Source organism: Tursiops truncatus, chromosome 7, assembly GCF_011762595.2.
Source record: "Tursiops truncatus isolate mTurTru1 chromosome 7, mTurTru1.mat.Y, whole genome shotgun sequence".
Taxonomy (NCBI): Eukaryota; Metazoa; Chordata; class Mammalia; order Artiodactyla; family Delphinidae; genus Tursiops; species Tursiops truncatus.
In genome coordinates this window covers 18,524,378-18,551,109 of record NC_047040.1, presented here as the reverse complement: position 1 = coordinate 18,551,109, position 26,732 = coordinate 18,524,378, and the positions used below count along the sequence as shown (strand labels likewise).

The 26,732-nt window shown below is 52.6% G+C and overlaps 4 protein-coding genes across 5 annotated transcripts in view; 1 reads left to right on the top strand and 3 right to left on the bottom strand.

Moving 5' to 3' along the window:
- NHEJ1 (non-homologous end joining factor 1) overlaps window positions 1-5,215 on the bottom strand; it is a 77,018-nt gene extending 71,803 nt beyond the window's left edge. The window contains exons 1-3 of the mRNA XM_019938915.3: window positions 5,104-5,215; window positions 1,769-1,945; window positions 1,101-1,313 (exon numbers count right to left, since the gene is read on the bottom strand). Of these exons, the coding sequence (XP_019794474.1) occupies window positions 1,101-1,313; window positions 1,769-1,945 (390 nt within the window). The 5' untranslated portion in view covers window positions 5,104-5,215. The remainder of the gene's footprint in view (window positions 1-1,100; window positions 1,314-1,768; window positions 1,946-5,103) is intronic.
- SLC23A3 (solute carrier family 23 member 3) overlaps window positions 1-14,535 on the bottom strand; it is a 34,836-nt gene extending 20,301 nt beyond the window's left edge. The window contains exons 1-13 of the mRNA XM_073807236.1: window positions 13,274-14,535; window positions 12,776-12,972; window positions 12,491-12,648; window positions 12,256-12,377; window positions 11,994-12,067; window positions 11,485-11,666; window positions 11,038-11,161; window positions 10,774-10,882; window positions 9,375-9,628; window positions 8,773-8,878; window positions 8,167-8,334; window positions 7,057-7,152; window positions 5,104-6,619 (exon numbers count right to left, since the gene is read on the bottom strand). Of these exons, the coding sequence (XP_073663337.1) occupies window positions 6,327-6,619; window positions 7,057-7,152; window positions 8,167-8,334; window positions 8,773-8,878; window positions 9,375-9,628; window positions 10,774-10,882; window positions 11,038-11,161; window positions 11,485-11,666; window positions 11,994-12,067; window positions 12,256-12,377; window positions 12,491-12,648; window positions 12,776-12,972; window positions 13,274-13,292 (1,902 nt within the window). The 5' untranslated portion in view covers window positions 13,293-14,535 and the 3' untranslated portion in view covers window positions 5,104-6,326. The remainder of the gene's footprint in view (window positions 1-5,103; window positions 6,620-7,056; window positions 7,153-8,166; window positions 8,335-8,772; window positions 8,879-9,374; window positions 9,629-10,773; window positions 10,883-11,037; window positions 11,162-11,484; window positions 11,667-11,993; window positions 12,068-12,255; window positions 12,378-12,490; window positions 12,649-12,775; window positions 12,973-13,273) is intronic.
- Window positions 14,536-14,671: 136 nt separating this feature from the next.
- CNPPD1 (cyclin Pas1/PHO80 domain containing 1) lies at window positions 14,672-19,335 on the bottom strand. Its single transcript, XM_004320330.4, has 8 exons — window positions 19,248-19,335; window positions 18,687-18,795; window positions 18,051-18,132; window positions 17,766-17,886; window positions 17,552-17,680; window positions 16,565-16,626; window positions 16,080-16,197; window positions 14,672-15,845 (listed from the first exon to the last, which is right to left on the bottom strand). The coding sequence occupies exons 1-8, from the start codon at window positions 19,314-19,316 to the stop codon at window positions 15,300-15,302; spliced, it is 1,236 nt and encodes a 411-aa protein (XP_004320378.1). The 5' UTR covers window positions 19,317-19,335; the 3' UTR covers window positions 14,672-15,299.
- A 1,278-nt stretch (window positions 19,336-20,613) lies between these two features.
- On the top strand, window positions 20,614-26,499 carry RETREG2 (reticulophagy regulator family member 2). 2 transcript variants are annotated; one of them, XM_004320331.4, is made up of 9 exons: window positions 20,614-21,413; window positions 21,698-21,804; window positions 22,511-22,541; window positions 22,902-23,037; window positions 23,444-23,528; window positions 23,832-23,975; window positions 24,137-24,231; window positions 24,386-24,521; window positions 24,774-26,499. In XM_004320331.4, the coding sequence occupies exons 1-9, from the start codon at window positions 21,127-21,129 to the stop codon at window positions 25,385-25,387; spliced, it is 1,635 nt and encodes a 544-aa protein (XP_004320379.2). In that variant the 5' UTR covers window positions 20,614-21,126; the 3' UTR covers window positions 25,388-26,499. The 2 variants fall into 2 exon arrangements, with proteins under 2 accessions (XP_004320379.2, XP_073663329.1); XM_073807228.1 differs by lacking the exon at window positions 21,698-21,804 and having other exon boundaries at window positions 21,295-21,413.
- Window positions 26,500-26,732: the final 233 nt, after the last annotated feature.

The following is a 26,732-nucleotide window of genomic DNA, read 5'->3' as shown; positions in this document are numbered from 1 at the left end:
GTAGAAGGACAAGCAGAAGTAATTCCTGCAAACTAGTTCTTCACTCTCAACTAACTAATTGCTAATAAAAGCTCTTGGGGCCTAGAAAGCTACAAGTGAGCAGAGGACATTAGAAAGCTACAAGTGAGCAGAGGACATTATCTTCTGAGTCCCTGAAAATGGGCTCTTGAATCAGACCTACCTGGGAGTCAAATTCCAGCTCATTCATTTATAAACTGGATGACTTTGGACAAATTACCTTCAATCTCAGCTTGCTACTCTGAAAAATGGCAATAATATTTATCTTGCAGGACAGGACAGTTGTGAGGATTAAATGACAAGATAATGTTCAGAAAGGTACTCAACACTGGTATATAGCCTACCCTACTACCAGAGTGATCTTGATAAATTACAAATTGGATCGTGTTAAACCCCTGCTTAAAGTTGTTCAGTGAATCCCTGTTGCCTTTTGGGTAAAATCCAAACTCATTAGAATCCTTCAAGATCTGGCCACTGTCTACCTCATTTCTCACGGCTCCCTGTAGTCATGAAGTTCCCCCACTTGCCCCACACTTATACATCTCCACACCTCTCAGGATGCATTCATGCCTAAAATGATCTTTTTATTTTCTCCCACTTATTTCCTATTCATCTTCAAAACTCAGCTCAGAAACTCTCTCTTCAAAAAGGTTTTTCAGATCCTCAATCATCCTGGGCTTATCTCAATCAAAGTATATACCATAATTTATCCTGTTTCCTGTCTGTCTGCCTTCTCATTAGATTATGAACTCCAGGAATAGGCTATATTGTTTTAGATCTGGACACCCAACAATTAGCCCATAGTAGATGCTTAATAAATGTTGAATAAACCAAGTAATGAATAAAGATACCCGGTAAAGCATGTAGGCCCAAACTATGCTCCTTTTGTAAGGAAAGAATGTACCAGTCAAGAAATCTTTCTGCCTTCTTCCTAGTCAAGGAAAGTTTTCTAATTGGAGACAAATGTCAAATGGGGTTTACCAAAAAAAAAAAAAAACCCACCTAAAGCTTCATTTGAGAAGCTTTGAGAAGGGGAAGCAGCTGGCATCCCTTTCCCTACCCCGTATTTGAATTGCACTTACCAGCGAAGGGCTAGCTAGGATGCAGTGGAAATTCCAATAGAATGGGAGACCAGAGAGCTCACTCCGCACCCGGAGTATCAGCGCCTCTGCCACACGATCACAGGAGAATGTAGCTTTGCCAGGGCAAGCAGTGTCCTTCAACAGTGGGCAAAGCAGATCATCCAAATGACAAAGAAAAGCCGCAGGAGGAGCAGTGAGGCGCTTGTTCAGCTCCTAAGAAGAGAGCAAGCGTTGCACAGGGTGAGAGGGCTAAAAGGAAACTGACTCCCTGGTAAGTAACAGCAAAGGAAAGCTCTGGTTAACATGAAGACAGTGGGCAGAAGAGGAAGGGAAGGGAAAATAAAAACATCAGAACAGGAAAGAAGAAAACAAAAAGAAGAGAGATCAACTGGCCTACTTCACAATTCTGCCTTCCACTGAATGCACTACAGAAACACACATACACACACACACACACACACACACACACACAGACACACACCCATATGGAAAGATCCTAGGGCTAGAGGTAGAAGTGCAGAACATTAATGGGAATTGTAGCAACCTAATTTGACCTTCCTTGGCTACCTATAGGCCAATGAGCTGGGTGATGTTAATGCCCCCTGACCTTCACTAGGAAAGAAATTATGTCCACTGCCACCCATAGCAGTACTTCTCTTCACACTTACCTTGGCTCGCTGGCTGATCACACTAGTGTCCACCTGTTCATGCCACACCTGTTGAAGATCTGAAACCAGCAAGGCATAGCCCTGCTTGGTGATATAAGCCTTGGCCAAGAGGGAATTCTCGGCAAGCTGTAGCCATGCCCACGGCTGCATCAGCAGGCCTTGCTCCAGTTCCTCCATCTGCAGGAGAGTCTTAATTTAGCAAAGTGCCCCCAGGGTGCTGTAGGCCTGGGGGGACACCACTCAGAGAGTTCTCTATCAAATACATCTTGTGAAAATCCTCCCTAAGAAAACAGAAGGCATTGATTTACATTCTACCCCCTCTCCTTCACCCTCCCAGTATATAACCAGCTGAGCACCAACCTTACCACCTCTTGCCACTAAAAATCGATTTAGAATTTTGAGGGTTTTTTTTCCCATATTAAATTCCTAGAAAACATAAAATATCTCCTTCTTCTATAGCGGTTAAGCCTCAGCATATTGGTACTAGTATTTCTGCTTTCTAATAATATAACAATATGGAAACCTAAACCATTCTTGTTGCACCTTTATCACATTCCTAATAAATATGTCAATGTTATCCTTTCCCAGAGCTTCTGGAAGAGAAGAAATAGTTCTTGTTTTACAAAACATCATGTCATAAGTGTCACGCGCAGGAAATTCAAATTATTTGATCATTATCTAAAAGCAAAACTCTGGGCTTCCCTGGTGGCACAGTGGTTAAGAATCCACCTGCCAATGCAGGGGACACAGGTTCGAGCCCTGGTCCATGAAGGTCCCACATATCGTGGAGCAACTAAGCCAGTGTGCCACAACTATGGAGCCTGCACTCTACAGCCCGCGAGCCACAACTACTGAAGCCCGCATGCCTAGAGCCCGTGCTCCACAACAAGAGAAGCCACCGCAATGAGAAGCCCGTGCACTGCAGGGAAGAGTAGCCCCCGATCGCCGCAACTAGAGAAAGCCTGCATGCAGCAACGAAGACCCAATACAGCCATAAATTAAAAATAAATAAATAAAATCTAAAAAAAAAAACTCTGGAAGCTCTCAGAATTTTAAATATGTGTGTGTGTGGTATATATATATATGTATTCCCTAAACATATATATATATTTCCTAAATGAATATATGTATGTATGTGTGTGTGTATATATATATATATATATGTGCTCCCTAAATATATTTTTTCCCTAAATATATATACATTCTCTAAGTCAGGGATTCTTAATCTAGAGTCTATGCATGTAAACCCTCTGGAATTATGTGCAAAATTTGTGCATACCTGCATATACCCATTTGGAGGGAAGACGTCCACAGCTATGGTCAAATTCTCAAAGGGATCAATGAGACACAAATAAAGAGCTAATAACTCTGTGTCCAGAAGCAAGGAGAAAAGCCCCAACCCCATTTCAAGAAGACCCTGAATGACTAAGAAGTCAATACAAGGCACAGCACATCACAGAGGTAGAGACCACGAATTAACTCCACTTCACTCATCCACACCCACATCCAAGGCACTGCCATCAATGATATCATGCCCAGCTGCACATCCTGGAAACCAACCTTTTGACTTCAGCAACTAAATTTGTAGCCTTAATCTAGTAGATGTTCAGTAACTATGGCTACTTTACAGGCAGTTTGATCATTTTTCCGGAGGGTAAAAAAAAAAAAAGGGTGGACCTCCCTGGCGGTTAAGACTCCATGCCTCCACTGCAGGGGGCACGGGTTCAATCCCTGATCAGAGATCCTGCGCAGCCAAACAAAAAACGTGATGTAATTTCAGTTTATAAACACAAAGTGAAGTTGGTGGGGGGAGCGCAGATCTTAGAATACAAAGAAAACAATGAAAATCCTTGGATTTCATTAACGTGGTTAACACGGTGCTGTTCTTCCAGTCATTTTCATCTCAATCTAAGCCATTATTCTTCCAACCATAACCTAGTTTTTGAAGCATGGCCTTGTAACATAATTTGTACAGTCACTAGACAGGTGAAATAGAACTATATATATTGTGATTTTTATCTGCAGCAGCCTCAAAACCTTGTGTTCAGATGATGGTATTTCAGTCACATTCCCACCTGCTGTTCCTACTGGGAAGAGAAGATCTTGGAATGATTAAGCTAGTCCTCACGGGACCAGAGTTCCACATTGCTCAAGGTCAGAAACAGCAAGTCGGTCACAAACAGCAAGTCGCCAAGCCCTTCTCTCCCTTACAGGCACTCCCCAGCGTGCGCTCTAAGAGTCACCAAAATTGGGTTGACTATCCGAGCCTGTCACTTCGGAAAGCCTGAAAGCTCAGGACCCTCACACAGTATGTTTTGTTCTGCGGGCGGGGGAGGAGTTTAAAATGTGGGATCTGGGATCAACAAGCCCCCTAAAAAGGTCTGAGAAATTCAGCATCAGACCTGGGTTTGCTGCTCCCACCACGCGTGTCCTGCTTTGAGGCCTCTATATCTCACCTTTCTCATGTTTCATTCAAGGATGCCGTTAACCAGAGTCACCCGTTTATTATTTTGAATGAGGATGGGGAAGCGCCGAGGGCCAACAGAGGAGTGGGGTGGCCTAAAGCGGGTCGGCACCCAGTCCCGCACCTCGGCCGTGAGCCCCTCCCTCGGCGCAGTTCCTCCGCCATCCTGCAGAGGGCAGCAAAACCCCGGCGACCGTCCGGGCTGGGCCCCGCCCCGCCCCGCCCCGCCCCTCGGTCCCTTTACCACAGCTCTACCCCAGGAGACCCGCCTGGCGTCCAGTTTCCATTCGCCCTCACTAGAAAGGCCTTCACCGTTCACGTTTCTTTTTTTTTTTTTTTTTTTATGCAGTATGCGGGCCTCTCACTGTTGTGGCCTTGACGCGCAGGCTCAGCGGCCATAGGCTCACGGGCCCAGCCGCTCCGCGGCATGTGGGATCCTCCCGGACTGGGGCACGAACCCGTGTCCCGAACCCGTGTCCCCTGCATTGGCAGGTGAACTCTCAACCACTGCGCCACCGGGGAAGCCCCACGTTTCTATTTTTACAGCACCGGCTGCATGAGGCGCGGCTCGGGACCCCTCAAAGGGCAACAAAGCCGAAAACCGGCTACTTGGTGGCGCCGAGCGGCCCGCATAGGAGTACCCGCACAAACCCCGCCTCGCGGCCGGGAGGCAAGCTGCGCACGCGCGGCCCCCCGGCCCCGCCCCCGCCCACCCTCGGAGGCCTGTCCCAGAACCCCGGCCGCGCGCGGGTCCCTGCTGGGAGGAAAATTCTTGGAGGAAGCGCGTTGCCAGGGCCAGCCCGCAGAGTCCGAGCAATCTCTCGCCGCCCGGCCCCGGCCCTGGCCCCGATTAGAGCTCGACCCCACCTACCGTGAGCGGCCTCGAGAGCTCTCACTCTCCCCGCGGCAAGCTGGCCCGCCCGCGCAACCCGAAAGGCCTAGAGTAGGGGCATTTCCCCCCAACCACGGGGAGGCGGGGTCTTGGGACACTGGGGCGGAGCCCAAGCCTGATGTGGGCGGGACATCTGGGCCCACGGAGCTGATAAACTGGATCCGTCAGAGGTGGAGCGACACCGTGGCCTGGAAAGCGAGAAGAGAGGCTGGAGGACTCCCTGGTAGAGAGGTGGAGGAGTAGGGCCGCCCCTCAGTGTCGCGCTGGCAGAGTAGAAAGAATGCCGGACGAAGTGCAGGAGAGGGGACCCCGGATTTGGATTTGTTGATAAACCCAAAGTCATTTCCCTTCCCTACGCGTCCAGCCTTTTTTGTTGTTTTGTTTTTAAATAAAACGAGGGGATTGAACTTCACTAGATATCTCTTTTGGGTCTCCACCAGCACTCGAGTTAAGAGATGAGTCTCCCAGGCATAAATCCCATGGTCTGACCTCATCCTTTACCTCTCCTGTCTCATTTCTCCCTCCATGCACCCCCAATTTATGCTCCATCACCACAGAGAAGCTTGACATCCTTCAACTCATCTTGCACCTTGTACAACTTACTGTTTTGCTCGAGCTGAATACTTGAGCCTAAAAAATTCTCCCCATCCCAGTTCCACAACGAAAAATCCTCTTGTTAAGGCCAGCCTCAGTGCTGCTTCTATGTAAAGCTTTTCCCACTATCCCCAATCAGAACTCATTATTTCTTCCGCTTTGCTCCCATAGCATTGTTTCGATCTTTATTGCAGACTGCTTTCTGCTTTGGATTTTAGTTGGTAATTACATGTCTTTTTAAACCATAAGTGTTTGAGAGGGCAGGGACCCTGCCTTATCCATATCTGTATTTCCAGGACCTTGCACATAGGAGGCATAATAAGTATCAGTTAGTGAATGCTGGGGTTCGAGTATAGATAGTTCACAGGCAAAATATCATTCAATCATGGCCCATAAACCATGGCCCTGCTCTGGAACAGTTGGGCCTAATTAAGAGAAGGAAAGGCAAACACACCTGCTGGGAAATGAGACCTTTAGGTGGGCCCGTGTGAAACACACACACACACACACATCCTCTCCCTGAGAGAAAGTAGAGCCTGGGATCTGGCTCTCCAGCAAGCTGAGAGATAGGGCTAAAGTAATCAAGGTGGAAGCTGGAGTCCTGGTAATTACTGGGACCTAAGTTCTTCTCTGCTAGACCCAGGGCACTGCTCCCCAAAGCCAGGCAGCAAGTCGGCTGTCTCTCCTGGCTCAGAGGGCACTCCTTCTTCATTCCCAGAGTCTTCGGGAAGTGGGCAGAGGCAACGGAGGGGATGGGGAATGCAGGGACACAGGTTTTGGATGGAGAAAGGAAGCTCATACTCTTGAGCAGGCTTCTCCCTGGACTTCTGAGGCATCCGAACCTCTTGGGCAGTGAAAGAAGATGGCAGCCCTTGACCTAGGCCTCGCTCAAGCTGTGTGCCTGCAAAAGAGAGGGTGGTCAGGGCTTCCCTGGTGGCACAGTGGTTAAGAATCCGCCTGCCAATGCAGGGGAAACAGGTTCAAGCTCTGGTCCGGGAAGATCCCACATACCATGGAGCAACTAAGCTTGTGTGCTGCAACTACTGAGCCTGTGCTCTGGAGCCCACGAGCCACAACTACTGAAGCCCTCTCGCCTAGAGCCCGTGCTCCACAGCAAGAGAAGCCACCACAATAAGAAGCCCGCGCTCGCCGCAGCTAGAGAAAGCCTGCATACAGCAACGAAGACCCAACAGAGCCAAAAATAAAATAAATTTTAAAAAATATATTTTTTTAATTCAAAAAGAGAGAGAGAGAGAGGGTGTTCAGGCCATTGCCCAACCCAGGAAGTGATGACTTCCTGGCCATTCCCCAGTCTGCTGGGGCCTGGCCTCAACTTACCAGGAATGGTGTTCTCTAGGAGGAAGCCCAAGAGTCCCGCCAGGAAGATGGGCTCTGTGAGCAGTGAGCGTAGTAACACATCCAAGGGGCTCCAGCCTACAGGGGGTTGGGGCCAGGCAGGAGGGGAAACTCTGATCCTATGCAAAGCCAAGGAGCCTAATACTTCCAACCTAAGCCTAAGTCTTGGACCAAGGACAGATCTTTCTGAACTGTTCCATGCCCCCCTCCTTTGTCCCTCTGCTCTCTATTTCCCACACCCAGGCCCTTCCCACAGGGTCCCTGCTCAACACCCTATCTTCTGAGCATACACATGCCCTCCAGATATGCTTCGATAGTTCCAGGCTCCCTGTCTCCTGAAAGTTTGGTATTAAAAGCCCCAACCTGATTTCCCATTTCTTACCTTCTGTGCTCTAGCCTGGGTTCCTCAACCTCAGTACTACTAACATTTTGGACTAGATACTTTTCTGTTTGAGGGGGCTGTTCTGTACATTGCAGAATGTTTAGTAGCATCCTTCTACCCACTAAGTGCCACTAACAATCACCTCTCCCCTGCTTATAACAACCAAAATGTCTCCAGACATTGCCAGATGTTCTCTGTGGGACAAAACCATCCTCAGTTAAGAACCACTGCTATTTGCTAAGCTAAGCTAACTAAGTTACTTGCCACTCCCAGGACATACCCTATGACTTCCTACTTCTATGTCTTTGTTTATGGTGGTTCCTCCACCAGGAATGACCTTCTCACCAAATATGTTTTTAAATCTTACCGTCCTTCAAGACAAGCTCAATGTTACTTTCTCCATAAAAGTTACCCAGATCATCTCCAACAGAAGCCATCTCTCTCACCGCCGAGCACCATAGCTCTTTATCTAAACCTTTCTAGTTATGTTTCTACACATCTCATCTCTTTTTCTAGACTGTCACATCTACAGTCACCTTTGTATCCCAAGGGGCTAGCACAGTATTCAATAAATATTTGCTAAACAAATGGATGGACTATACCAAAGCCCTTCTCTGGGTGTGGGGGCCTGGAGTCCAGAGAAACTCAAGCCTTGAGCCCTTGCTTTCCCACTGCAAAGCAACTTCTCTTTCCATCCCCCCTCTTCCCACCTGTGCTCAGTAGGACTGGAGCTTCCCGAAACCATCTTGGCAGCAACAGGGCCATGAAGATGGAGAAGCCAACAATGAAGACATTCCGCCCAGAGTCAATGTCAGCCAAGTGGAAGCTGGAGAATCCAGTAGACAGAACCACGGCCTGGGTCACCCCCAGCACCCCACCTGTCTCATACAGAAGTAATTGAAGATGTTGGGAGAGGGCTGGCACAGCAGAGAGTATTGCAGGCCAGGGCAGGTTGTAATGGGCGGAGACCACCAAGAGGCCCAGGAGCAGAGAAGGCCAGTCAAGAGGCCAAGATGGAGGGTGGGAGCGAGGGAGATGCAAGAGGGAAGACATATGGGAACATATGTTTATGTATGACTGATTCACTTTGTTATAAAGCAGAAACTAACACACCATTGTAAAGCAATTATACCCCAATAAAGATGTTAAAAAAAAAAAAAGAGGCCAAGATATGGCTGAGAAAATAGGACAGCTGACACGTACCTCCATATATTAGGGAGGCTATTCAGAAAGAAAGGGTGCTGACCACCAGCAACCAGTTGGGCCCTGCTGGGGGGTACTGGTTCAACACCAGTCCTGCTGATACATCCACTCACCAAGCACAGGCAGTGGGATGGTGGTGAAGAGCTGGACCAGCCTCGGGGAGAGCCCAAGTACCACGCAGAGCAGCCCCACCAAGTGGGCCACTCGCCGAGATCCAGCCTAGAAAACACAGCCACCTCCTCGACCGTTCAAGGTTTTCACCTGGCCGACACCTTCTCATCGTTTGGATCCCAACTCAAATGTCACTCTCCCAGGAAGCATCCCCCAGCACTCTACCTAAAGGGGCTTCCCTTACTCAACCACTATCCCACCCCCACTTTGTTTTCTAAATAGCACTTATCACTCTTGGAAATTATCTCTTTTTTTTTTTCTTAAATTGTCCACCTCTCTCTCTCGAAGTCCCCAAGACAGCAGGGACTTCATCTGACTTGCTTCTCTCTAGAACCTCAGCCCTGGTACAGTGCCTGAGGCACAGAAGGAGTTCAGTAGTGATTTAGTGTCTTCCTCACACTCCTAGCCCTTACCACTTCTAGGTACCTCTCTAAATGAGATCACTGCTGTGGAGTGCCTGGCAGAGGGCTGGGCACAGCTGGCAATCAGTCCCCTTCCCTCTCCTGCACCTCCGGCTCCTCTCCCCCCACCCCCGTCCACATACCTGGAGAAGGCTCACCGTGCCCACGTTGGGGAAGCTGGATGCAGTGCCCATGGGGCTCCCCAACAGCCCGGCCAGCACACTGCCCAGACCCTCCAGGCTCAGCCCTCGGCTACAGGCATGCGGAGGTGGAGAAGGCAGATGCAGCAGCTGGCCACACAGGGCGTAGCAGCCCAGGGAGCTGGTGGAAGCTGCCAAGGCCATAGAGATGCCTGCAGCCAGAGCCCTGGGTGTCAGCAAGGGCCAGTCCCACTCAGCTGGGGAGGGAGAAAGAGCTGCTTTGGGGCCAGACTCACGTCTGAAGCATCCCCCTGCCTCTGACAGCCTATGACACAAGCACCCTAAAGGCCCCATTGTCTCTGAAGATAATGGCTTGGGACAAAAGCATCAAACTCAGGGTAAAGACCCATCCCTTTACTGTGGTCTACAAGGTCCTCTTTGGTCTGACCCTTACCTATCTCTCTAACCTCATCTCCCACCACACTCTGCCTCACTTCTTTCACTCCAGATACACTGGCCTTGTTTCAGGCCCTTGTACTTGTGTTGCTGGCCACTAGAGGGCCTTTGCATATGCTGTTCTCTCCACCTAGAATGCTCTTCACTCTTGCCTTTACCCAATAAGCTCCTACTCATCTCTCACATCTCAGCTCAGTGATCACTTCCTCAAGAATGCCTTTCCTGGGAATTCTCTGGTGGTCCAGTGGTTAGGGTTCCATGCTCTCACTGCGAGGGCCCACGTTCAATCCCTGGTTGGGGAACTAAGATCCCACAAGCCACACAGTGCAGCCAAAAAAATTTTTAATTAAAAATTAAATAAATAAAAACATAAAAAAAGAGTGCCTTTCCTGAACTCTCCAATAAAGTCAGATTCCCCATTATGACCTTTCATCACACAAGGTACCCGCCCTTTTTAATTTACCGCGTGCAATTTTACATTTACTTGGGTGACTATTTAATTAGTATCTGTATTCCCCAACAGATTATAGGCTTCATGAGTGCAGGTACCGTGTCTGTCATGTTTATCACCATGTCCCCTGTCACGTGCCTAGCACATAATAAGCACTCAACAGACCACTATTAAATTGATGAGAGAGCAAATTTCATATACAATGCCTCCTCAAAAGCAATCTTTGTGCACAGGTCACCAACTCAAATGTCTGTGGGAGTAAGTAACGTAAATGTGTAAATTGGTTAAGGAGTATCAACACGCAGTGGTGGGGCTTACAGATGTCTCTAAACAGTAACAAAGACACCTGTGGTGAGTGGCTGGCATTGCCCCTCAGACTGGCAATTTCTCTCCCTTGTGTGTTTTGAGAATCCGTACAGCTAATTTCATTAACTCAGAGTCCAAAGAAAGAGACACCTTTATTTGAGTAAGAAGATGGAGGAGGAGAAAACCTACCTGGGTGAGGCAGCCAAAACCACGGTGCCTCGGCAGACAGCTCCCAGGGAGTGATACTGAGACCCAGAAGGGCAGAGAGGATCCACACACAAGCTACTGGGATCAGCACCTGAGGGACAAGACTGAGACGGAAAAGAACCCCTCCCCCAGAACTTTTCAAGCTAGCCTTGGAGGGGTAGACAGAAACCAAAAGGTAGGGGGCCGAGCGAGCATTCCGTGCCAGCCCTTCTAACTTCAACTGCCCCTGCCCAGACCTCCACATACCGAGAGGAGCCTGAAGACAGGGATGTGAGTGTGGGTTGAAGAGGTTGAAGCTCGCCTCCAGGGGTGAGGCGGGAACAGGCGGGCACCCAGGTGCTGAGAACAGACCACCATGAGCAGGATAAGCCTAGGAGAGGGAAGGAGCTTTACGAGCAAGAGGAAGCAGTCATCCAGAGGCGGGGCAGTGGAGGTGGGAGTGGCAGAATACCATAAAAGGGGGTCCTGGAGAAGAAAGCCCCCCATGGAGGGGGAAGGAGGGCACCTTGGGGGTCAGTGGGAGACAAGGTGAAAGTCAGGGTGAACAAATGAATCCAGCAAAAGTTCTGGATTCCAGATCCACAAAGTGTTGTCCCTTTCAAGATGGCAGCTAAACCCGGTGGAGCCAGCACCTCTGCCCTCCCCCGCTCCCACACACCCCACCGGGCACCACGCCTCTCAGGACTTACGTACAGCGATGCCAGGCCCCAGTGAGCAGAGCAGAACAGGGCTACCTCCCTGTGGGCCGAGAGCCCTGCCACAACTAGGCTGGGGGCCAGCACCAGGGGCCCACAGTGGGGGAACAAGTGGCCAGGACCCCCGAACAGCCCCAGCATGACCTGCAGCAGCCCGGAGACCACCACGGCCCCGGACACCTGGTGGAGTGGAGAAGTGGACAAAGAGAAAACATTCTGCTCAATTGAGATGACCTCAGCCTGGACATCTTAACTAATTCCAGGGAGTTCTCTGGTGGCCTAGTGGTTAGGATTCCGGGCTTTCACTGCCGTGGCCCGGGTTCAGTCCCTGGTCAGGGAACTGAGATCCCACAAGCCACGTGGTGTGGAAAAAAAAAAATTCCAGGAGAGGTTCCCCCCACCCAACTCTTTGCCCTAGAGCCTCTCAGTCCCTGTAAAGTGGAAACAAGAGCCTCCCCAGTCGGGCACCACTCTTAGCTTTCCTCCTCCGCATCCCCACGTACTCACTTCTCGGAGAGAAGTGTTCCAGAGTTCCAGGCCGTGGCAGCCAGGTCCCCCACACAGGCGCAGCACAAGGGAAGCTGGGAGAAGTTGGGGACGTGGAGAGCAGAGAGATAAACAGGTTGGAGACCCATTGCTCTACAGTTCTGGCTGGTGCCTGACACAGCTCCAGCACCCCATGGTGCCTAACCCTCCCATCATTGCCCCATCTCAATCCTGCACCCACTTACAACTGTGTGCTCAGGTGAGCACCCAACCTCACCCTCACCCTGTGCCCTTGCTCTGTGCTCACAGTTTCCAGGTGTCCGGGTGGTCAGAGGTAGCTTCTGACTGGTCAGCACCAGACCAGGGATAAGAAACTCTAAGGATGGAGCCTGGATAAGAGGCAGCCTGTAGGAACAGCAGCCCAGGCAGGTCTGGAAACACGGGGCAGCTGAAAGCCTCCCCGAGCCTCTCCTACGCGCTGGGACCCTGTTCCCTTCTCTCCAGGGAGTTCCCCTCACCTGCTGCCCATCCAAGTTTGCAGGGCTGTAGACACGCCACATGAAAAGAGGCTGGAGGCCAGGAGCTGGGCAGGGGAGGAAGAGAGTCCTCCTGCAGGGAGACATTGAAGCAGGAGCAGGTGGGAGGCGCAGAGCAGAGAAGCCAGGACCAAGATATGCTGCAGGCAGAGGAACAGTCTTCAGAAATAGGCAGAAATACCTACTTCCAGAGGGTTTCTCATGCCACACCTCCTCCCTCCAAACACCCCCTTCAGCCAGCACCAGCTCCTGCACCTCTGCTCCTACCTGCAGAGCCAGAAGACAGCTGAGGCCCCAGGGTGGAGACCCACACACAGAGGCCCAAGAGTGAGAGGAGGGATTTTGGACAGCAGACGGCTGCGGCAGGGAAGCCATGGTACCCTGGGAGCCCACGGATCGGAGTTGTATGGCGTTGGGGGGTGATCGGCTCATGCTGCCCTGCCTTTCGTCTTGTCTTGCCTGCCCTGGAGTTAAGGAGGGAGAGTAAGAGGTCAGAGTTTGTGTGAAGTTAGCTGCCTGGAGCGGGCAGGGGGCGGGAGTGTCAATGAAGCAGAGCGAAGGGATGAGGGATTTGGGGCAGGACACGGCCCTTTCACCTTTGCCCAGCTCTTGCACAAATTCCGTCACCCATTAACCGGGGAGCCAAGTTCTGGACCCCTCCCCCCAAGAATCTCCATCTAGAGCCCCTGTCCCGGGATAGGAGTGGTGGGGAGGAAGTCTCTAAAATAGGCTGGGGAGATTTTACAGACTGTATTCCCTCCTCACCACTGCCATTTGCAACCATCACGATTACACTGCAGTTCTCAAGCCTATTAGCGTCCAGCCCCGTGGACTACCTCAAAAGGAAACATCCCTACATCGTGTACGACAACAGTGACCACAACTCCGTATAATGTCCTCACTGTAATATAAAGGAGAAATACAAGTAATTTATCCTTTCAGTGTGTGAAAGCTTGGGCCCAACTAAACCAGAAGACAATGAAGTAGTCCAGTGCCCACCCGCACATGTGGAATCAACGTGGATGTGACAACTGCAATGCCAACTGATATCGGTGCTTTCCTGATGACACATGTACCACAGGCACTGCTGCCATTAGTGACCTGATGTTCCAAAATAGTGAACAAGTTCTTGGTAAAGTGATGAACAAAGCATAGTTTTAATTTACGCAGAGGTGCATTCCTAGCAAACTGAGTCTTTTTCCAACTGTGCAAAATCTATTCTGTGTTTACATGTAAAACACATAATTCTAGGCTCAAACAGGCTTTTCATATACGTGACGTACATCCGGTGGTTCAAAAATTGTCTCAGGAATTCTTCATAATAAGAGGTGGGGTTCCTGAGCATTTCAGGACGTGTAGCATCCTGTACAGGGCGACTACATGCCAGCGAGTTCCTTCCCTTCAAATTTTTGTCAATCAAAAAATGTCCCATGGGGACTTCCCCGGTGGTCCAACGGTTAGGACTCTATGCTTCTACTGCAGTGGGCATGGGCTCCATCCCTAGTCGGGGAACTGAGATCCCACATGCCACACGGTGCGGCCAAAAAACAAACAAAAAGCCCCATAAATTTCCAAGATGCACCCTAGGTAGCAGCACCACCCCTGCTGAGGATCTTCTTCCATGGTCCCAAATAACCTTAGTCCAGCTGGCTGCTCGGTTTTCCTTCTTCCAGTGGTAACCCAGCCTTGGTCTTCTCTTTAATAATGGCGACCTAACGTGTCAGACCAGAAAGAAGACCACGTGTCAGACCAGAAAGGATGTCCGGAGAGAGATAAGGTGTCCTTGGGCTTGCCCTCAAGCTCACGGGGCTCCGCTGGATACTTGGCTTGGCCTCTCTCCACGAGATGTGCTTACGGATCCACAAAGACGGTGCTCAATCAGAACTTGTGACAGACAGGGCTACGACCCCCTGGCGTGGCACAGTCACCTTCTGGGCCCCACTGCATCCAAGTCGAGCAGTGCTTGGGGCCCCAGGGTGCCGGGAGCAGGGATGAGGGAGAAGCTTGATATGGGAGCCTATGGCCATCAAACAACAGGGAAGTTCTGGAATGGGGCTGAGAGAATGAGTTGCAAGATGATAGCATCAGGGAGTAGGGAGGCTGAGAAGGTAGATATGGGGAGGAGAGTTCTTCGAGGGCTGCTGCAGAAGGAAGAGTCCAAGCCACGCGACTGAAATTGTTTATTGAAATCTTGGTTCTACAAAAAGCGTGAAAAACCCAGATACAAAGCAGTGGCCAGAGAGGCCTGTGAAGAGAACACCCGGGAGAGGAACCAGAAGAGAAGGAAGCCCAGGAGCGGGAGACTAAGAAGAGAAGGGTGGAAGACGAAAGGGCCAGGTTGCAGGTCCCAGCAGTCCCTGGCTCTTCTAGACTAAGTCCCAGTGACGGGTGAGGAGAGGGTTTCCCCCCTCACCCCGCCTGCCGGCAGCAGCATCAGGGACATCACATAGACCATGGCCAATGTTTCCTCCCTCCCTCCCCCCATCCTAGGAAACTCAAAAGTCTAAAAGAGCCCAGGGGAAATGGAGGGACAGAGGCTCCTCCCCTGTCCACCTGTGACACGCCCCTGGTCGCTGAGCTGAAGCTTCTCCTGGCACCACCACTGCCCTGGCCAATCAGCCAGCCACTGAGGGATGGAAGAGCAAGTGACCTTCAGTCCTTCTGCCCCACAACGCCCTTAAGCTCCATCACTCAGGAGGACAGGGGACCAGCCAAGAACCCAGATCACGCTTTGCTCCTCCAGGTTCTCAGGGACTCCCAAATCCTCTTAATGCGTTCCTCAGAACCCTACCTAGCCTGGAAAAATGAAAGACTTAAGGCGGGCCAGTTCCATGATGCCGAAGAGGGAACACTGCTGGGGCTGTGGGAGCAGCGGGGGCGTCGGGCTCCAAGGCCAGGGGGGAGCCAGGCCGTGGGAGTGGTACCGGGGGCTGGGGGGCCCAGTGGGGACGGTATGGTTGGGGTGGTGGCAGGTACGGCAGGCTGGGGAGTCCTTCTGGAGCTTCTGGCAAAGGGGGCAGCTGTGGAGAAGAGCGAGAGGAGCCGGAGCAGCCGGGGGAGGCAATGGTGGCGGTGCCCGTGAGGCCAGAAGGCTGCCCCAGAGTGGACGCGGCCCTACGTCGACTTCCAGGCAGCTGGAGACGTTAGCAGGAGAAGGCAGGCACCGTGGCACCGAAGCAGGTATGCAGGGTTCCGAAAGGCACCTGGAGGCCAGTCCAAGGTCTGGGGGGCCAGGTGGGGGGCTACAGGACTGCCCCAAGGACTGGTGTATTACGGCCATCGATGCCACAGCCAGGGCCACACTGCTCACATATGCCATAGCTAACAGGCAGGACACCTGCAGGAGAGGGATTAAGAAAGGTCAGTGCCCAGATCCCCTTCCCCCAAACCCGCTTCTCACTGTCCTTAACACGCCCACCCCTTATTTCTGGACACCTGGACTCAAGTGAGAGCTCTCTATCACCATCTACTCCCAAACCTCATCTCCTGAGCCTTTCCGTATTTGCTTTCCATCATCCCACCCTACACCGCAGCCGGCTCAAGCTCCCTATCCTTCCTGACCCCTCCTCACCTTTGCCAGCCACTGGCAGAGGGAGCCCAGGGCCAGCTGCCAGGCAGGCTGCTCCAGCAGCACACACAGGTCTGTGTAGGTGTACCAGCCCCGCCGGCGGCCCTGCTGCTCAGCCACGCTGCACAAAGAGGAGAAAAGACAGAGAGTGTCTGCAACCCTCCTGCAGCTGGCCCACTGGCACGCTCTTTCCCCTGGGGACCCGCCAGGAAACACTAGGGAACTTGTTAAATGTACAGATTCCTAGACTACCCGTTGATCCAGAAACTGAGAATGAGACAAAGATCTGTATTTTAAATAAGCTTCTCCCACCCTCCCAAAGGTTATTACAAAGAGGACCGCAGACAGCTTTGGGAACCACTACCTTGGGCGATTCTTTTTCCCGTCTTCTCTCTCCCCCAGTTACACACACCCTCATCTCTGTTTAGCTCCTATGGCTGAAGCCTCCCCCCAAATCCCTCGACCTCTTCCTAAATCCTGGAACCTACCAGCTCTCCAGCCAGCTCAGCACCTCAAAGATCTCCCGAGGGTCAGTGTAGAGACGCCAATCCTGTGGGTAGGAAGAGAAGAGCGTCGAACCAGGCTTGGATATGAGCCACAGTCACAGTCAATTAATAACCAGACCCAGAGGAGCAAGTACAACCACTGCTACGGGTAACACTTGGCTCTTACTGTGTGCCAGATACTGTTCCAGAAGTTTTTATTTTATTTTATTTTTTTAATATGTATTTATTTATTTATTTTTGGCTGCATTAGGTCTTCATTGCTGCGCACGGGCTTTCTCTAGTTGTGGCAAGCAGGGGCTACTCTTCGTGGCAATGCGTGGGCTTCTCACTGCGGTGGCTTCTCTGTTGCGGAGCATGGGCTCTGGGCACGCGGGCTTCAGTAGTTGTGGCACGCGGGCTCAGTAGTTGTGGTTCATGGGCTCTAGAGCGCAGGCTCAGTAGGTGTGGCACACGGGCTTAGCTGCTCTGTGGCACGTGGGATCTTCCTGGACCAGGGCTCGAACCCGTGTCCCCTGCACTGGCAGGTGGATTCTTAACCACTGCACCACCAGAGAAGTCCTGTTCCAAAAGCTTTTACGTATTAACTTACTTAGTCACCACATATCTGGTTTCATATTGCAGCCTCCATTAAAAGCAAGGGGAAAAAGTATTCTTGAGGATGGTCCATACTCATAGGGAGCAAATAATCAGAGCCCAGTAAGATAAGCTCTGGCCCAGAGTGTCCCCTGTGGTGCCTGGAGGATTGGTGATGAGGGATGCTCCATTTCTGGCTTCACCATGCCAGGAACCTCCAAAGGGTGTGCTTATTCCAGAAAAGCTAGAAGGGAAGACAGTAACAAGGGAAGGCACAGGGAGGACAAGCAAAAAGAGAAATGAAGAGACAGCAGAAAGCTGGGAGATAAAAGACAAAGGATGAAAGGAATATAAAGATGGGCCAGGAAAACAGAGCGAGAGAGAATAGTTACTCACCATGGCACTCAGGAAACCCCTCTCCAGGGCATTGAGAGTGGGCACGGCCACACCCCCAGCAGCTCCCCATTCATCACTGAAGACTTCCTCCTCCTCCCCTTCATCATAGAGGTACTTACTGGCCACCATCTGCAGAGGAACCAGAGGTGGTGTCAGTAGAGCTCACACCGGGCTCCCGGCTCACCAGAGAGATGAAGGGAAGAGGGCATCTTACCATGGAGATCAGGAACAAGTCAGACGATGACACATGCTGTAGGTAGTCTGGGTTTCGATGCCGGAGCCGCTCAATGTACACCAGAGCTAGCATCATAGCACACGGGGAAATGCATGCCTCCCTGGGTGGCGAAAAGGATTAGTAATTAAACCCAAGGGTCTTTCAGCTCTTGTAAGTCTTATGATGCTCATCCCTGTATCTTTACAACTTCTCCTTAGAGATAACCGTTCCCCTCTCTCTAGGGCCGAAACACTCTCACTCCATCTCTCTCAATTGCAGGCTCACCGGGACACATGGGCTACATATTTCTTCTGAAGCCTGCGAATAGGACTGGGGGCTGCCTTCTGGAGCAGTTCCACAGCGATGTCTGCAGGGGGCAGAAGGAAAACAGTGAGCAAACAACTCCTCCAAAGTTGTCCCCACTGTTATCACCCAAAACTGTATTATCTGAGGCCTTGGGGGCAGAACCATAATAAAAAATAGACATCGAATTCTCCCACACTGAGACGAAAAGCCCATTCCAGGTTTGAATTTCAGCTCCTTCCAGGAGGAAGGCTTACTTCCCTGTCACCTGAAATTATCTAGATTTGTTCTTTACTCTAATTCATTTGAAAAGGTACACATGCGTTGTTTCGGAAATATATGACATGTATCCTCGGAAAATTTAAAGTTTCTGGTATACAAATCAAGAATGATATAGAAAAAAAAAAAGAATGATATAGACTTGTAAAATAGCCATGTCTCCTCCTCATCTAGGCTTTAAAAAAAAACTGAAACACAAACCTAGTGCTTACACCAATCAAATGCACCAGCTATGAAGAGACAGTGCAGTTCCCAGGGTACACCTAGAGTCATTTTGGTGACCACTGACAACCCCATTTTCAGGCTTCTCGTTGGCCCATTCGCACAACACTGTCTAACCTGCCACAGGGCTGGAGAGCTCCTCCAAGCTACAATCAGCTTCCCAGTCCCAGCCATAGTAGAGTCTCCTTCGGATCCGAGCACTCAGCTTCTGGTGTCCTGGGAGGAACTGAACAGGGCAGGAGGGTGGTGGAGAGCGAATGGCAGGGAAGGATATGATGGAGATCGTGGATCCCGGCTGGAAGGGGGGTGCCGGACGAGAGGCCTGCCTCACCACTAGCGCGGCCCATGCCCCACCCAGCCCCGCATTCTCCGGACTGTTTGCCAATAGCAGTCTGTCCACAGGGGGTGGAATCCTCTTCGCTGAGGGCTCTGGAGGAGAAGTTCTCTGAGAAAGGCCCCGGCTGGCCACCTCCTACTCCATAGTCCTGTACCCCGCGGCTGACCCCCCGGGGCCCAAGCAGCCAGGGCCTCGAGTAGGCACGGTTAGAGCGACTACCGCCTGGTTCCCCGGCAGAGCCATCAGGCGAGATCGCGGCCCCGCTCGGGCCCCGACGGGAGCGCCCGGAGTCCCGGCTCCAAGCGCGGGGAGGCAGGGGAGGGGGCGGGCCGCACGCTCACCGTGAAGTCCTGGAAGCCGGTGAGGGAGAATGTGCCTTCTTCGTCCAGCAGGAGCCCGGCCAGGTCCATCGCGCCGCCAGCCGCCGCCCTGCGAAGGTGGAAGGAAAGGAAACGAATTGTAAGGGAGCCGCGGAACCGCCCCTGAATGCCTGTCCACCTGCCCGCCGGCCTCCCTCGAGCTGGCCCCCACCCTCGCCGGCGGAGCAACCCCCACCACTGGCCAGAGGCGGCAGGCGGGGCCGGGCAGGCGGGAGCCTCTTCCTGTTCCGCTCCGGGCGGGGCTCCGGGCTCCCAGCCCCGGGATCTGGGCTCCGGACTCGGGGAGTGAAGCTCAAGGGCCAGGACGTCCACCTCACCCAGTAGAGAAGACCCGGCTTCGAGGCGCGTGTTGTGCCTTTGCCGCGCCGCGCGTCTGCCCTGCGTTTAGAGGCCGCGGGGGCGCCGCTGGCCAGTCAGCGCCCGAGACTTCCTGCCTCCCTCTGGCCCGAGCCGCCGGCCCCGACCGCCGGGAAGGAGCCGGGCTATTATTCCTGGTATCGCTGAGCCCCAGCGTGCCCTCGTCTGAGAAATCGGAACAATTCTTAGGGGACCATGGCGCAGTGAGGATGAACGAGCCCGGCTGAACTTTTCATACCGATGTAAATAAAACAAAGACTCAGGACAGGGAGTTTCTAGCAGTTGTTTTTTTAAAGAGGAGATAATACGCACACACAGAATAATATACATAAAAAAGCGTCAGGAAGAGTACACAAAAATTTAACAGTAGTGAATTGTGTACAAAAGGCAAGAGCAATTTTGGCTGTACATCTTCCTTTTGTACAGCTTGGAATTTTAGACCTAATTAAACACGAATTCTGTAGGATTATTGCAGAGATTAAGTGATCTCAAGGAAACACAAAACGCTTGTTATATTTTACGCCTCAACAAATGGTGTTGGCTTCCCTGGTGGGGGAGTGGTTGAGAGTCCGCCTGCCGATGCAGGGGACACGGGTTCGTGCCCCGGTCCGGGAAGATCCCACGTGCCGCGGAGCAGCTGGGCCCGTGAGCCATGACCGCTGAGCCTGCGCGTCCGGAGCCTGTGCTCCGCAACGGGAGAGGCCACAACAGTGAAAGGCCCGCGTACCGCAAAAAACAAAAACAAATGGTGTTAACATGCTCCCCAAAGAGTAAACAGCACCTAAACAGGGTTTTATTTTTAAACTCACCCCCAGACCCTAATCTCTTGCTTAAGCAAGGGACTGGAAGGAGTTTTCCATGCGTAAAGGCGGGAGAGTTTACAGAAAGATGGGAAGGTAACTACTTCTCTTAATAGCTGGAGCTGTTTTTGAGTCTGTCGAGTCAGGCGCTGCTGTTTGTTTATTCGCTGAGGAGAGGGAACTGGGAGGACTAGTACCGTCGAGTGTTGCGTAAAGGAACGGTCGCCGCCCTACCAGAGCAGAAGCAGGTCTCTCGGGGTATACTGGGCATCTGAAGCCCACTCCCTGACCCTGTCGGCCGCATCACGCCAGAAATACCGGGCCAAGACCAGCCTTCCTAGCCGCCCTGACTACACAGGGAGAAGAAAATTGGCTGGGGTGGGTAAAGGCGGAGATTTCCGTCCTTCCGTCCGAAAGAGGCAGACACCGCTCGGCGCAGCCAAAACACGAACCTGCGTAGGAGCAGGGTCACCGGCAACCTCCTGCGCGCAGGCTCCAGCCGCCCTAGCTCGGCGGTTAGGGCATGTCACGTGAGGGAGTCGTCGCTCCGCCGTCACGTGACGCCCGTCCGCGGCCTCAGCGGCCTTCTCCGCTGCGTGCGCCCCCTTCCGCCTGACGCGCCCCCGGCGGCGGCCGCGCAGCCCTGGCTCCTCGCGGGCTTGGGCGGCGGCTGCGGCGGGGCCATGGCGAGTGGCGGTGGCGGTGGCGGTGGCGCTGGTAACACCGGCGCAGGTGGGGGCTCGGGGCTGGGCCTGAGCCTCGGCCTGGGCCTGAGCCTAGGCATGGGTGAGGCCACCGGCGAGGCGGAGGAGGAGGCTGCCACGGCCGAGGCGGTGGGACGCCTGGCCACGGCTCTGTGGCTGCGGCTCCGCGGCTGGGAGGCGGTGCTGGCGGCAGCGCAGCGGCTGCTGGTGTGGGAGAAGCCGCTGCACAGCCTGGTCACGGCGGCCGCGCTCAACGGCCTCTTCTGGTAAGGGCCGCGGAGGAGGGGGGCGGGGCCGGGCTGCGCGGTAGAGCGGAGGCGGGAGAGCCCGGATTCCTCTTTCTGGGGAAGATGCTTGTCCTGGGGGACTGACCCATCAGCTGTTTTTTAAAGGTCGTCGTCCGCCTGGGTTGCCCCATTTCTCTGTCTTCGGGTGTCGAGTTAGGCCTGGAGGTTCCCATTCCCCCATCAGTGGGCGCTTTTCCGCCTTTGCGATGGATGTGGGAGCCTCTCTCACCCACTCACCGCTGAGCTGCCTGTCTCTCCCTAAGGTTGCTGTCTTCTTCCTCCCTACGGCCCTTCTTCCTACTCAGCATCTCACTTTTGGCCTATTTTCTGTTGGATCTCTGGCAGCCTCGCTTCCTCCCTGACATCTCAGGTGAGTGTTACTTCATTCATTCAGCAAGCCCCGTTGAGCACTTGCTTTGTGCCTGACTCACCTGGCTGGGTTGAATGGTGAGGCCACCTGCCTCCCAGAGCACAACTGCTTCCCCAGATGGGAAATATAATTTCCCCTTTCTCAAAATTAATGTTATTGTGTGTAGTAGTTAAGACTGCGGACTCTGCAGCCAGATGGCCTGGGTTCCATTGCCTGCTCTCCCATTTACCCTGTATGTGACCTTGGAAGAGTCACTTGATCTCCGATTTGCGTTTGCCTGTTTCCTCAACTATAAAACAGGGACTGTAAAACTTATTTCGTAAGGAGGTGGAGAATAAAGAAGTGGACTCACTTTATGTGCCTGTGGTAGGGCTTCATATATGATAGGAACTATAGGAGCGTTAGCTCTTCCTGTGTTTTTTGTTGTCTACATACTCACTTAATTGACATGTTGGAGTAACTAGGTGCCAGACTGTGTGTGAGTTGTTTGGGGTGTAAACGTGAATAAGATGTCGTTCCCATTGTGGAAAAAGGTAAAGTCTAAAGAAGGAGACAGACATACAAATGACAACAATGTAATACTGCCTGCAAATGGCATTTCAAAAAAGCACTCTGGGACTGCAGAGGAAGGGCAGCTGTTTCTGGCTTAGGGAGTGTTTCCCAGAGCTCTACACCTCAATAACTTGTTTTCCTCCTTTCTCTAAAGCATCATCCCCAGAGGAGCCACACTCTGACAGGTGAGTGCAGGCCACCCCTTGAAGACAGATGCCCAATCCCTGTCTTGCTTTGGTGCCAGTGTCTCACCGCCACAGTGCATAGCAGTACTGCAGCTTCTGCAGGCACAGGCCCCAGCATAGTGAATGCACTGGTAACAAGCTTGGTCCCAGGTTCTTGCGCCGGTGTTCGTGTGCCTGCTCCTTTCAGGGCAAAGGGTTGGGAGCTCTGGGCTTTGTTCCCCAGGACCCAGACGGCCTCCCTCTGGGAGGTGGGGTTGTCCACTTCCTTAGACTAAAGAGCTCATTGACATTCTCAGAGGGATTTGAGTGCCTAGGAAGCTGGTGTCTGAGGCCTCCAGGGGTCGTGTCATGTCTCCCCAGTGAGGGTGCGGGGTCAGGCGCCCGGCCGCACCTGCTGAGTGTGCCCGAGTTGTGCAGATACCTGGCTGAGAGCTGGCTCACCTTCCAGATTCACCTGCAGGAGCTGCTGCAGTACAAGAGGCAGAATCCAGCTCAGGTAACCTCCCCCACATCACACAACAGTTCTCTACGCTGTGGAGAAATAGAGGCGGGGGTGGGGAGGAGTGACTCGAACTCCCCAGCTGGAGACTGAAGGATAAGGCCTGGTGCCTTCTTGAGGCAAGATTTACAGCTAGTAGTCTGGTACAGGAGGCAGAATAAGCTTCTGCCGTTCTGACACGGTTTCTTGCCGAGAGAGACCAGTTTGAATTATAGGTGTTTGGTAATGTTTGTTGCAAACTTCCTAGTTGGTGGTCCTGGGCATCCACTTGACTAAACTGGATCACCGCATTCCTAGAGGGCATACGCTTCCTTCCACCAGCTGAGCAGTAATATTTCTTACCCAGATAAGTGGAGCGCATACCTCAGCCTACAGTTCTTAGATCCTATGCTCTCCTCTGCAGTTCTGTGCTCGCGTCTGCTCTGGCTGTGCTGTGCTGGCTGTGCTGGGACACTATGTTCCGGGGATTATGATTTCCTACATTGTCTGTGAGTAGGGTCTGACCTCTCCCCTTTCCAAAGCCCTGTCTTTGTTTTCTTTCCATGGACTGACCCAGGGGTGGATGGTACACTGTCTGCCCAGTTACCCATTTACAGAGACCTCCAGGGGATGCTGTAGTATTAGTAACAGTGGAATAGTCATCTGGGGAGGGCAGTAGATGTGGGAAGAAGTTGGAACAGCCTCAGGAAGGGACTTTGTCTTCCTTCAGTCTTTTCTGTTTAAGCATCAGTTGAATGAGGGCCCTTGGGAAATAGGCTTAGGGATCTCTGAGTGGACACTCTAACCCCCAGTGCTGAGCATCCTGCTGTGGCCCCTGGTGGTTTATCATGAGCTGATCCAGAGGATGTACACTCGTCTGGAGCCCCTGCTCATGCAGCTGGACTACAGCATGAAGGCGGAAGCTGATGCCCTGCATCACAAACACGACAAGAGGAGTAAGGGGATCCCATGCCCCAGAAGGGGGGGAATGGGGGAGGACCTTGGCTTGTAGCTTGTGAAATGCCCTGGGATTTAGATACTTTCCATACCTTTGGCAGTGTTTGTCCCCCACCACTGTTGCTGCTTGGTCACTGCCCAGCTGTTCTTGGTTCTCTAGAGCGGCAGGGGAAGAATGCACCCCCCGGAGGTGATGAGCCACTGGCGGAGACAGAGAGTGAGAGCGAGGCAGAACTGGCTGGCTTCTCCCCAGTGGTGAGGTCCAAGGGAGGTGGGCTGGGGGAGAATTGCTCTGCTTTAGAGCAGCCACCTCTCCACGGGGTGGGGGTTGGTGGTGGGGCAGGGATGCTCCTGGAAAGTGGGCTCTCTTAGCCCCTTGCCTGTGACATTCATCCTGGTTCTCCTGCAGGTGGATGTGAAGAAAACAGCCCTGGCTTTGGCCATTACAGACTCAGAGCTGTCAGATGAGGAGGCTTCTATTTTGGAAAGTGGTGGCTTCTCCGTATCCCGGGCGACGACTCCACAACTAACTGACGTGTCGGAGGGTATGGTCCTTTGTCCCCTCCAAGCTTCCTGTTCCCTGTCGTGGGATGCTGGCTGTGCTCTCTGGCAGTTGCCCCCATAAGTGTTTTCTGTGGGGAGCTGATCCTCTAGTTCTACTCCAAACTCCTGAAAGACCTTAATGCCTAAGGCCTGGCCCAGCCTTCCATGTCTTGAGTTCTCAACCTCGAGCCGATTGGCCTGTTGCAGCTGCTCAGCACAGCAGGCCCATTCCTGGCCCTTTGTTTTCTGCCCAGATTTGGACCAGCAGAGCCTGCCAAGTGAGCCAGAGGAGGCCCTGAGTCGGGAGCTGGGGGAGGGAGAGGAGACAGACCTGGCCCCTCCCGAAGACCTGCTGGGCTCCCCTCAGGCCCTCTCAAGGCAAGACTTGGACTTGGAGGAGGAAGAAGATGTGGCATCCAAGGAAACCTTGCTTCGGCTCTCATCCCCCCTTCACTTTGTGAACACGCACTTCAATGGGGCGGGGTCTCCCACAGATGGAGTGATGCTCTCCCCTGGAGGACCAGTGGAGACACCGAGCCCAGAGGCAGTGAGTGGTGATCTCATCACTCCACCTAGCGCCCTGTCACCCCTACTTTGCCTTGCTGAAAATGACCCGGCCCCTACCCCCTCAGTACTCCCGCCTCTTCCCCAGGACTCACCCCAGCCCCTGCCTGCCCCCGAGGAAGAAGAGGCACTCACCACTGAGGACTTCGAATTGCTGGATCAGGGGGAGCTGGAGCAGCTGAATGCAGAGCTGGGGTTGGGGCCAGAGACATTCCCAGAGCCCGCTGATGCTCCCCCGCTAGGGCCCAATACCCCGTCTCTGGTACAGTCAGCCCAAGAGGCTCAGGCCATGGCAGAGCCATGAACCCCAGGGGAAGGAGTTGCAGGCACAGTAGGGCTTCTTGGCTAGGGATGTCACTGTTTCCTCCTTTCCCTACTGCCCTGGGGAGGAGCAATATGTGGGGAAGCTGGCTATCAGATGGAGCCAGTCCGCCCTCTGCCTGCCTGCCTGCCTGCTGTCCTGGGCCTGGTACAGTACCTGGGATTGGTTTTAAGCTTGTAAATAATTTTACATTTGGGTTAGTGGATGTGAACAGGGCTAGAAGAGTCCTTCCCACTTGCTTCCCTGCCTCAACTCTAGTCTCATTCCACGATGCCCCAAGCCCTGGTGGTCTGTCCCTTTCTTTTTCCTCCTATCCTCAGGGACCTGTGCTGCTCTGTCCTCGTGTCCCACTTGGTTGTTTAGTTCAGGCACTTTATCATTTTTCTCTCCTGTGCCACGCTCCTCTCTGCTTTATTTCCCTGCTGTGTCCTGTCCTTAGCAGCTCAATCCCCGCTCTTTGCCAGCTCCTCCTTCCCAGCAGGCCCCGGCAAAGCTTTAGGGAGGCTCCTGTCTGGGAGGTGCAGACGAAGCCCGGGGTGGTGGGTCAGGTCAGTAGTTATGCACTTAGTCGCTGTAGCCCGTGTATCCTCCACTGCACCCTTGCCCTGGTTCATCCCAGCCTTTCCCAATGCAGGATGGGAGCAGGGATCCCACAGCACATGCGCCAGCACTACGTTAGTGAGCAGGAGCTCTGTCTTGTGGGGCGAGGGGCTTTCTTACTATCTTAGGGAGGAATAAGGAGACCTGCTTCTCTGGGCCATGGTCCAAGTGTGGTGGGACCCCCTACTAGGGTCAGGAATTGGACAGTAACATCTGTGCAGGTGTTGACTGGAACAATAAAGTATTGATGGCTAGAACTGCTGCTGCCTGCCTGCCTGCCTCACTGCGAGCTATCGCCCTCACTCTGTGCTCTGCCCTTATTTCATTGTCCCCCACCTCGCTCCTGGCTGTTTATTTACCTTCGTGCAAAACAAGGCAAGAAGCAAGGATTTACCCTGACAGACGTAAGTAACCTGCCCTTAGCCGTGTTCTCTGATGCTGTGATATACTTGGTGAGATTGAGCACGTCCAAATAAATTGTATGCAGGAGGAAATTGCTTTGGCTTCCCAGTCAGTAGAAATTTGGGACCATAACAGTTGTTTTCTACAGTTTTGCCCACAACCTTAACACTGTCAAGAAGTCCTTACTCGTCTACGTGCTGACAGTTAACTCCTTCGGTCCTCATTTATCTATCCTGGGAGAACCAAACAAGCGGGACCTACACCTGTATTAAAAGTGATTCCAGGCCCAGGAACATTAAAGAAATGGTGTCTAGTGCTAATTGAA

Bases quoted from the DNA above. Each gene is read 5' to 3' on its own strand.
- CNPPD1 (XM_004320330.4), bottom strand. From the start codon at position 19,316: ATGGACCTGGCCGGGCTCCTGCTGGACGAAGAAGGCACATTCTCCCTC. The intron at 16,198-16,564 runs GTAGGTTCCAGG...CTCTTTGTGCAG, and splicing joins CTGAGCTGGCTGGAGAGCTG to CGTGGCTGAGCAGCAGGGCC. The intron at 15,846-16,079 runs GTGAGGAGGGGT...CCTCTCCTGCAG, and splicing joins TCTGCCAGTGGCTGGCAAAG to GTGTCCTGCCTGTTAGCTAT.
- RETREG2 (XM_004320331.4), top strand. From the start codon at position 21,127: ATGGCGAGTGGCGGTGGCGGTGGCGGTGGCGCTGGTAACACCGGCGCA. The intron at 21,805-22,510 runs GTGAGTGTTACT...CTTTCTCTAAAG, and splicing joins CTTCCTCCCTGACATCTCAG to CATCATCCCCAGAGGAGCCA. The intron at 22,542-22,901 runs GTGAGTGCAGGC...ATGTCTCCCCAG, and splicing joins GAGGAGCCACACTCTGACAG to TGAGGGTGCGGGGTCAGGCG.